Source organism: Centrocercus urophasianus, unplaced genomic scaffold (assembly GCF_019232065.1).
Source record: "Centrocercus urophasianus isolate 14NV4802_14NV808 unplaced genomic scaffold, USGS_Curo_1.0 seq_9, whole genome shotgun sequence".
NCBI lineage: Eukaryota > Metazoa > Chordata > Aves > Galliformes > Phasianidae > Centrocercus > Centrocercus urophasianus.
The window spans coordinates 31,523,794-31,534,475 of record NW_024885532.1 but is presented as its reverse complement, the minus strand read 5'-3'; the positions used below and the strand labels follow the sequence as shown (position 1 = coordinate 31,534,475).

General features: G+C 40.6%; 1 protein-coding gene across 2 annotated transcripts in view; it reads left to right on the top strand.

Moving 5' to 3' along the window:
- Positions 1-28: 28 nt before the first annotated feature.
- NUP58 (nucleoporin 58) overlaps positions 29-10,682 on the top strand; it is a 36,644-nt gene continuing 25,990 nt past the window's right edge. The window contains exons 1-6 of one of the 2 annotated variants that reach the window (XM_042838847.1): positions 29-144; positions 3,610-3,749; positions 4,996-5,031; positions 6,286-6,438; positions 8,134-8,268; positions 8,957-9,067. In XM_042838847.1, coding sequence (XP_042694781.1) covers positions 29-144; positions 3,610-3,749; positions 4,996-5,031; positions 6,286-6,438; positions 8,134-8,268; positions 8,957-9,067 — 691 coding nt within the window. Of the gene's footprint in view, positions 145-3,609; positions 3,750-4,992; positions 5,032-6,285; positions 6,439-8,133; positions 8,269-8,956; positions 9,068-10,682 lie in introns of both variants that reach the window. The other variant, XM_042838846.1, reaches the window with a different exon arrangement.

Sequence of the window (10,682 nt, the reverse complement as noted above, 5' to 3'; positions counted from 1 at the left end):
CTCTGCCGCCGTTCCCGCCGCCGCCGCCATGTCTGCGGGTTTCTCCTTCGGCGCGGGCACCCTGGGCTCTGCGGCGGCCGCCGCCGCCGGAGCTGGAGGAGGAGGTGGGGGCGGTGGGTTCTCCTTCGGCACCACCGCGCCGAGGTAACGCGGCCTTTTCCCCCCGGCCCCCGTCGGCTGGCCCCTGTTGCCGGCTTCCCGGCCTGGCCCGCGTGGGCCTCGGGGTGGGCGGGATGCGGGCAGGCGGGCAGCCTAGCGCTGGGGTCTGTGGGCGTTTTTCTGGCTGCAGCCCCTGCCCCGCCTACAGGACGGCCCTGGTGGCCGCACGGCATCGCGTGCTGCGGCCCTTGGGCGCGGGGCTCCGTCCGGCCCTGTGCCCGCTGCGTTCGGGGAAACGGAGCGCCGCTGCTGTGCGCTGAGCTGCGCGGGGCTCTGCTGGCGGAGCTCTGTGAGTTATAGCTGAGTGCGAGGGCTGGTTTGTTCTTTTCCGTGTGTGTGCCTATGGATGTGTGAGTGCATACCATGTCTTCTCATCTCCTTGCTGCTTGTGCTTCTGCTGAAGTTTAGGACTGTTATGGTGGAACTTTGGAGCTTTCTCAGTATTTTGGAGTTCTTCCCAAATCTGAACGTGCCAAAATAGTTGCTGAACCGTAAGTGAGCTACTTAGGACGTTAGTCTGGAATGGGTATATTTCAGAATGCCCACCCCGAAGCATTGGTAGGAATTAGCAGCAGGAAGGGGATGGGGGAATCTTCATAGAATCCTTTGAGTTCTATCACCTTTAAGGCTCCCTTTCATTATCTGAGAGGAACCTCCAACCTCTTCTGGAGGTTGGTGGCACTGTCTGTGGGAAGGGGGCTGGACCTTCATGATCCTTGGGGTCCTGTCCAATCCAAGGCATGCTGTGATTCTGGGTTTAAAGGGCATTATTGCTGTTTGGAACCACTTATGGGAGAGGCAAGGCTTCAGTGTCTCTTCTGATGCCTTAGTTGTCCCGTCGTCATAGATTCTTGATATATTTCTGCATATTCTTTCCTCTACAATAAAGCTGTTGTTGGCTTTGTTAAGAATTTTTCCAAGTTTCTTTTGTCCCATACCTGTTTAATACTGAGTTCCTATGAGTAAAACGAGACAGTCCAAAATTTTTTTATTCCAAGCCATTATTTTAATTGTACTGTCATAATTGAGAACTTCTTTTGTCTGGTTGATGGGGTTAGTACAAACTTCCTGTAGCACTTAAATGTATTTATAGGTGTTTATTTTTTTGCTATTCTATCTTGCTTTTTTATCTGTTTAAAAAAATAAAGTAAGCATATAACAGGTGCTAATTAATAGTAAAGATGTGCTTGGTATTTTTATTCATAATTTTATTTCTACAAGTAGGCTGAGTCTTCAGGGCTATTGGTCAGGGAGCATCGCAGAAGCCTTTTTGCTGTTGGGTGGTAAATGAAAGAATCTTGAGCATCCCTATGGGGTGGTTTACTTGAAAATGCGCTTAAGACTTGAAGAAGAAGCTGATTCTCTTCTCTTCAGGGCTGAAGGGCAATATTGCCAGGTGCTGGGGGAAAGGGGGTTTTTGTTCTGTTTTCTAATCATAGGTATTACTGATCACAGTGATCAGTCACAGTTTATATTCTTGTGTCTTAAGGAGTATGGTATGGCAGCCCATGTAATTCCTGTGTTAAATCTCTAGCAGTTCCAATGTTTTTTTTATCAGTGTATTCCATATCCAGCTTTAGCCCGGTATGGTGCTTTGTGAGGCAGCCTGATGTGGGTGACAATCCTGCCTATGCCAGGGGTTGGAGCTGGATGGACTGGAAGGTCCCTTCCAGTCTAAGCCATTCTATGACTTGTTTTAGCTCCAAAGTCTGAGTTTTCCTTTGGAGCCACCATGTCAAAGTGATGCCTTCCATCTATGGGCAGGTAGTAAATAATCTCTGTGGTCCATGCTTTCCTGTGCTGCCATTGGTTTGCCTCTATGTTTTGGCTTAGTTAAACTTTGTTTATTTTTAAATTTCTCTGTATTTACTGTCGTGTTTGGTTTTCATTTTCCCCATAATGCTGAGCTGTATCAGTTGCACCATAGCTTTCTTCTACTGGAATGCAGGGACTAGGAAAGAAATCATAGATAAATCGTCCTTTTCTGTAGTAGGAAAAGATGAGAAACAAGCTCTCAGCAAGTGAGAGAAGCACTGTGTTGTATATTCAGGTCGATAAGCAATTAGGATGTGCTGCTACAGTTTGGCATCTTAAAATTCTGAGAGGAAAAAAAAGCTGAAAGCTTCGAAGCTGGACAATTATTTGTCTTTTGTCTTCCTCAACTTCTTGGCCTCTCTTTCCTGAGTTACTTACCTTTAAGGATGACTCGCATGTAGGCTTTGAACTTGAACCACTTTACGGGATCAGTTGTGTAGGTATTTCCAAGACCTAAAGTGTAGAAACCTGTGTCAGCCTTCTTAAGGATTAACTCCTGTGATTAATTTGTTGGGCACAGGAGCCGTGCTCGTACCAACAGAGAGGAGGTGAGGAAATAAAGAGAGGATATTAAACATCCAAAACTTAAAACAATCTGTAAAGACTGTTACGTTGAAGTCCAAACTGTGCTTCATTTCATTGCTACTGTTGTGCTCTATGCCAGATGGCTCAGTTGAAAGAAACTTGTGTAGTTTATCAAGAGGTCTGCCTGTGGGAGCTGGAAGTTACTATAAAGAAATCATTCACATAGCTTTTCATCAATTAAGAACCAGAATTTTGTGATCTTAGATTAGTGTGGCTGCTAGTACCTGTCATTTCATAGGTTAGAGATAATCATCATTATTGTATTCCCCATATGTTCTGTGCAGTAACCTAATGCATTCTGTGCAAAATGTAAGGCTTGTCCTGTGTTTGCCATAAGATTTCTACAGTGTGTAGCTACCCAAAACAAATATCTTCCTTTTGATTGCTAGATTCTGAGTCTCTCCTTTCTTTCCTGTATCTTCCCAGTGAAAAAAGCTCTGGGAGTTAATTTCTTTAATTGGATTGCACAATGTATTTTTGGAAAAGAATGTATTTGAAATGTAGATATGGGTCATCTGTGATTTGCATTTATGGGTAACAGTAGCAGTTTTGTTCCTGTTTCTTGCTAAGGCAGGACAAAGTTGTGCTGTTGGTGTGATGTGTCTGCATGCTTACTGCTTTGGAATGAAGCAGTGTGTGAGTTGAGGATTCTGGTTAGACACATCTAGGAGTACTTTCAGTGTGCTTTGAGAAGATGTTCCTGTAGGTTTGTCATGTTTGCAATAGCACTTGTTCCTCTGTTCCCATAGTTCAGGGGAAATCATTAGGCAACTGACAGAGAAGTGCAAGTTTTTAGCTGTTCTAGCTATATGTAACAGTTCAGCCGAGTATTCAGCAGGTGCTGGACTCTGAGTCACAGCAGCTGTGGCTTCCAGGTAGCCGTACAAGTGAGGAAGGTGGATTCCTCTTTGGTTGGAGTGAGCTCTGACCGTCCTGGTCAGCTGTGTTCTGTCGACTCACAGAGGTGAAATGTGGGAAACAGAAATAAGGGGGGGTTGGATTTTTTCCTTTTAAGAAATAATAAATGTTAACAGCCTTATTTTGTAATAGCTCTACAGGAGGACTTAATTTTGGAACTCTGGGTTCTTCCACTGCTACGGCAACCACATCAGCTCCTTCAGTGGGATTTGGGAGCGGGCTTTTTGGATCAAAACCAGCCACTGGCTTTACGCTGGGAGGCACCAGTACAGGTAGGAAAACACTTGTACAGCAGATATGTGAAACAGTGGTGAAGGAATGTACCATATATGCACAAAAACAGGGTTATCATGATGTTTGTTCATAGTCTCAGATCTGTAGCTCAGAATGTTATGTCACGTTGTTAATAAATAAATTTGAAAAACAATTTAATTGAACTGTGAAATAAGTTAGTAAGAAGCATGCAGTACCAATGATGCAGGAACATAAATACAGCTGCTAGAAGCTGTAACTAGGCATATGTATAAATTGTGCCATCATTTGAATTCTAATTATTATTGTGCATATATATTTTGCAACTAACCTCCTGCTCCAAGAGACTCAAAACTATGATTTGAGATTGAGATGTGTTTTGGTCTGAAAAATACTTAAATCAATGTGAAATTGTTGGTGTTGACGGTCTTGCAATAGTGAGTTTACTTGTATTGCCAACATTAATGAAAATTATAAATTGACTTTTTTTTAGGTCCGTAGTTAAGTCTATAGTCCTCTAAAAATTGGTGTATAAAGTAATGAACCTTTTCAGTCTTGAGTTGTTTTTCAGTAATTGTGCACAAAGAGGAATTTTATTTTGGCCTCAGTATATTTGGACAGCACCTTTTTCTTCATCTATCTGAATAAATAGATTGGTTCTTAGAGATACCACTGTTAGAAAGGAATTCATCAGTAGGTCAAAATCATGTCCTGCTCTGCTGGGACCATTTTGTCTTGGCTCTTTGCATCATTTCTTTGATCTTCTAATTGTTTAAAGTCTGAAACTGCATGGCTCTGTGTTCTCCACCCCAAATATCCACTGGGGCAGTCATACTAACATAAGACACAGCATTTCACAAAAATCTTGTAATCCTTTTCATTGTATTATAAATAAATCATAAATCCATTTGATGTACTGTCAGATGGCTGAAAAAATACTTGATAGAATTATCAGTCTTCATGTTGTAGTGTGCCTTCAATTATTTGAAATTTAGTACTTATATGTTACATCAGCTTCACTGTTAGTGGATTCTTGTAAAAAGGCATTGTTTGCTTTAAAGGCTTTATTTTAAAGGCTTTATACTTTGATTTGTGTAGCTGGGAGTTACAAATAGTGGTTTTGGTGTGGCAGTTACTTTGCTTTCAAGATGTTACGTAATGTAACATGTAGTGAAACAACACACCAGAATAAATATTTATGATGGTTAATAACATAACTGCTTTGTGGTCCTCACTGTTCTTACTCTATTTTTCTTCTTAAAGCAGGAACAGCAACAACCATTGCCCCAGCACTGACTCTGGGTAAGGACCTCATTTGGATGTTAATGATGTACAGGCAGAGAAGAAGTTGTTTAGTTCTTATAATGTAGAAGGTTAACGTGTGCAAGCTTTTTGCTCACTGTTAATTGCAGTCTGCAGTGTTAAGGTAGTGAGCCAGAGTGCAGCTAAAGGGTTATTCCATTGCTGTTCAACAGTAAAAGTAGTCACAGTGAGAAGTTAGGCCTGCGTTTAAATCCCCTGATGAGTTCCATCCTTCAGCAGAGAAGTGGAGTCTGTTAGCAAAGAATTCTTAAGATAGAATTTCTTTCTGTCATGAACTTTGAGAGAACAAATCTGTTTGCTGATTCCCTCTAGTAAAAGAGTAAAGAGGTTTGAACTGGGAAGGGATATTAGGAATATGTTTCTCTGATGTATATGTAATAACCTTTTCAGCCATCATTAGAATTACAGGAATGTGTGGGTGTTTTTATTGTTGTTGAAACACCAGCAACTGAGCTTGTGTAATTAGAAGTGTTTGGGTCAGGGTGGTGGTGGTAGTGCTACAGGACAGACTGGTGTCCTAGAGCTTTGGAAGCTGTGCTAATTGGGAGGCAGTGGTTCTGAAGAAGTAAATGAAGTTGATGGGAGAAGAGAGGAGCAGCTAAGCCAGAATGTAATCATATATGGCAGTGCTGTGCATGTGAATAGTAATTCTTTTCTGTGGTTGAATGAAATGTCATTGGAAACAGCTACACAGCACTTACTGAGAATAGTGTTTTTCTTATGCTTGTTATTGTGATGTTCTAGAACAGAAGGCATATTCTTACTGTGAAGTTGGCAGGAAGTAGAAGCTTTGTTTAACTTTGCAAGTGTTCAAAAGCAAAGTTGGAGGGAGTAACATCTCAACGCATTTTTCTTGTTTGCAAATTGAAAGGGTACCTGTTCTCATGCTCATACACACATCCAGTGGAGAATTTAGTCTGTATTTTGGACACTATAGTTCCATCTACCAATATTTTGGTAGTTTTTTTCAGCCAGATCTGTTTGGTGGAAGTTCTTTTACACTTTTAAATTACCATTTGATGTAATCTATACTCATAGATTGTTTGAAATTCTGGAGGAAACATACTTTTGAAATGTATCTGAAGATGCTATGGAAATATTTTATTGGCTGCAATTGGTCTCATGCAGTGATGCTAGTGACAGCTAAACAGATATAACTTAGAAGATAAGGTTAAGTACTCATTCTCAAACAAAATATCCACAAATGATAATTATTTTGGGGATTTCTTTTAGGCACACCTGCTACCACATCAGCAGCTACCACAGGCTTTAGTTTAGGCTTCAACAAACCTGCAGGTTCAGCCACACCGTTTGCTTTATCTATTACTTCTACCTCAGCAAGTGGCCTGTCGCTATCTTCTGCTCTTACATCAACTCCTGCAGCAGGTAGGAAAATGTTTTGTTTTGTTTTCACAATGTAACTATTCTAAAACAGTGCTATTTCTATTTTATTCTAGTACTTACGTGTTTTTGTGGTATTTCAGTAAGAAGGCTCATTGGATTTTTCTAGCTCTAAGTTTGAGGAGCCTAATGCAGGCCATCTTTACATTTATTTAGAGCACAGTATAGCCTGTAATTTAGGCAGCCTGTTATCCTGGTCATTAGGAGGGTAGCAACAGCTCATTTGTCATGTTCTATAGCTGAAAAATGTCTACCTGGTGTAGGCAGCATGAAATAGTTAACTAAAAGTGTAAATGAGATTTTTTTTTCCTGTGTAGTTCTCTTACTGTCCAACAGTTTCCATCATGCTACAACTCACATAAACTGCATCATACATGATGATAATTAAGACCAGAGGGTTTTGTTTTGTTTTTTTTTTTACCCCAGGAGCCTACATTTAAACAAGGTTTTGTGTCTTCTATGTTCTGTCACTTTATGCCAGTGGTCCTTCTCTGCTTCTGCCCTTTTCTGCCAAAGCTGAGACACTTAATTCCAGAACAATGAGATGTCTTTTTTTTTTTCTTTTCAATCTGACTCATAGAATGGTCTGAGTTGGAAGGGACCTTTAAGGTCATTTAGTTCCAACTCCCCTGCCTTAGGAAGGGACACCCCCACTAGACCAGGTTGCTCAAAGCCCTATTCAGCCTGGCCTTGAATGCCTCCATAGAGGGAGCATTCTTTCTGGCAGCTCTCTGGCAACCTGTTTCAGTGTCTCACCACCCTCACAGTGAAGAATTTCTTCCTACATGTCTAGTCTAAATCTACCTTCTTCCAGTTTAAAACCACTTCCCCTCATCCTGTCTCTACATGCCTTTATAAAAAGTCCCTTCCAGCTTTCCTGTAGGCCCCTTCAAGTACTGGAAGGTTGCTATAAGGTCTCTTCAGAGCCTTTTCTTCTCCAGGCTGAACAGCTCCGGCTCTCTCAGCATGTCCTCGTAAGGGAGGTGCTCCAGCCCTCTGATCACCTTCATGGCCCTCCCCTGGGTCTGTTCCAACAGCTCCATTCATTGTGTTGGAGGCTCCAGTACAGGTTACAGTACTCCAGGTGGAGTCTCAGGAGAGCAGAGTAGAGGGGCAGAATTGCCTTTTTCAACCTGCTGGTCACACTTCTCTTGCTGCAACCCAGGATACAGTCGGCCTTCTGGGCTGTGAGCACACACTGCTGACTCATGTTGAGTCTCTCATCAATCGACACCTCCAAATCCTCCCGAGGGCTGCTCTCAGGCCATTCTCCATTCAAACTGTATCTGTGCTCGGGATTGCCCTGACCCAGTTGCAGCACCTTGCACTTGGAAGTGAAGTGCTTTAATGTTTAACACAAACATTTTGGCATTTAAAAGGTCAGTAGTAGTTGTTAGATCCATTGTGCTGTAAAATCAGTGTGAAGTTCCAGATTATCTAGCATTCTGGGTAGCTCTCAATTTTGCTACAGTTGCAGGTAAACTAATGAAGCTTACAATATTGTGAAACAAAGTCACATATGGTTTGAAAGTCTCTGGTAGAAAAGTCACAGAGAAAAAGGCAATAGCTGAGTTTAATATTGAGTTACTACAAGGATTATTTCTTTATTTCTGTAGATGACTTTGAATGCAGTGTCTACATGAAGCTTGTTTTTCATTGTTGGGTTTTTTTCCTCTGCAGGTACTACTGGCTTTACCTTAAATTTAGGTGGAACAACTGCGCCAACTACAACTGCCTCCACAGGCCTGTCCTTGGGAGGGACGCTAGCAGGTTTAGGAGGTTCACTCTTCCAGAATACAAGCACAGCAGCAACAGGTAAAAGTTGATTTGTTTTTTCCTTTTCCTGCCTCAAAATTTTGTGATTGTGTAGCTGTATTAAATTATGATCTAAAATTTTATATAAAGTAAATCTTAATGCCATGAAAGTCATTTTTAAGCATCACTATTTGAAACTGTTGCTATTTGTAGAAAATAATCTGAAGTCCTTAGCTTCTTCCTAATGTTTAAACTTGTTTATTTTTTTTTTTAATGAAAATACAAGAAAAATCTTTGTAATAATTGACTCAAGGAAGTAAATGAGAGAGGGTGGTGTTGTCTTAATATCTTATTCAAGTTGATTGCTCCTTACATTGGTGGTTTTTAGTCTGAATAAAACCTTTGACTTAGTATTATCCTTTCAGTTATTTACTGATTTCCTGTCTTTGAGTTCTAGAAGAAAAATTAATATCTTGTAGTGTTGGGAACATGCTGCTCTTAAACAGAATGAAACAGAAAGGTGTTGGCAATCCTGATGATGTTACCTATCAATTTCAAAAATATTGTAAGGAAATTACATTAAAAACCATATATAGTTGTATGAAACTTGATAAAATCTGTTTTTCTTTGTGCTTTTTAATCCAGATGCAATAAATGGACTCTGAAATTGCAAGCAAGGTAGTCTGGGGTTTTAGTTTAAAGTAAACTACTTTTTAAATGCAGAAATTCTGTTTGTGTTTCTTAAAAGGACTTGGGCAGAATGCTTTGAGCTTGACTTTGGGGACAACTGCAGCTCCTTCCAGTACTGCTAATGAAGGGCTTGGTGGCATTGATTTTAGTAGTTCTTCAGATAAAAAGAGTAAGTTTGTTTTTAAAATATTTAAAACTGATAGCCTTTGCAGTAATTTGTTGACAAAGTATCTGAGTGCAACAGATTGAGGACAGCAGAGACGCTGTTTCACTGTTAGGAATGTGGCCTTCCTGGAATAAAAGGCTCAGGGCTGGTTGTTGAAAAGTCATGGCAGATTTCCTAACAGTTGCATCAGCTGGCCGCTAGATGGGGGAACAGTGCGATGTTTAAGAAATGCATTGTAAATAAGAAGGTGCTCACTGGAAAACAGTTTTCTCCAGCAGTAGCAGTTCTTAGACTTGTGGAGTGGAGATGGCTTTTTTTTTTTTTTTTTTTCTCTCTCTCTCCTCCTCTTCAAAACCTACAGAATAAAAATGTCCTGTAGTTCACCTGTTATTCTTCAACACAAATTCTTTCTAGTGCTGGGGATCTGTTACCCTCCATGAGGTTGTTGACACTAGTTATTAAACCTATGTCTGAGGTAGGTCCAATGTACTTAAATAAGGGAAAAGTGAGTGTTGACAGGTGGTTGTTGACTTGCCTTGATTTCATACATCTAAAGCATCTTAACTAAAGTTGATTATGAAATGCCTATTTTCTCTGGGGAATCAAAACTGTTAATTTAATATCTTTAGTTCATTAAAGAGCAAATTGTAAAACTGCTGAAATCAGGTATTCTGAAAACTAATAGAAGCTTCATGAAACCATCTTTACGAAGGACTGTGAGTTGTGGAAACGCAGAGCCTTGTGCTTGCATATTGGCTTTCTAAACTGGAGTGCTCAGCATGATGCTGACTTTCTCTTTTTTTACTTCATTATTGAAAGTGATGAAAAAGCTCCAATTCTTAGGTTCTCATGGAGTTTCCATTACTGTGATATTAGGATTGCACAACTCTTCAATGACGTACAAGTATCTTAAAATATGACCTAGAGAACCACAGACTACTTCAGCATTGTTTTTCTCAGTTCTTTGGATGTAATCCCAAAGGAGCTGATTACCAACTTCCTGCTGTGTACTGAATCTGGGTTGGTGGGTGTGGGTGTGTGTGGCTGTTGCTGTCAGGAGGACGATGAGCGAAGAGATTTCTAAACTAAGCAGTAGAAAATACTGAAGGGGACTGCTTGAGTTTTCACTTATAAAAATTCAGAATTTAATTTAGAATTTCTGGTAACAGGTAGTAGTGACCTAAGAAGCCTTGACAAATTCCTATTTCTGCAGTACTGCTTTTTTTTGATGGTACAGTTGCCTGTAGGACTACATGAGAAACTGCAATAAGAAAGGTTTGAGAGTGTTGGTTTTATGGCTTGAACCTTTTTTCCTTCCTGAAGAAAAGGAAGGACGAGATGTGGCTACTAAAAAGAAGTGCTTGTGAGATTACTGTCCATGGAGTTCCAGGACACATGGGCACCTTTATGCTGTCTTCTGGAATTTGCTACAGTATGTTTTTCGACTTGAGACTGAGGAGTGGCTGCCTAGTATTTCTTTACAGATGGCTACTGGGAGTTATTCTTGTATGTCAGATTTTCTTGTAAGTGATCAAAAAAAGTGAGCATATGGTCAGATAAGTAGTTAGGTATGATTTCAAATCTGTCCTTCACTTTGTAGGTACTGTTCAGACGAAGT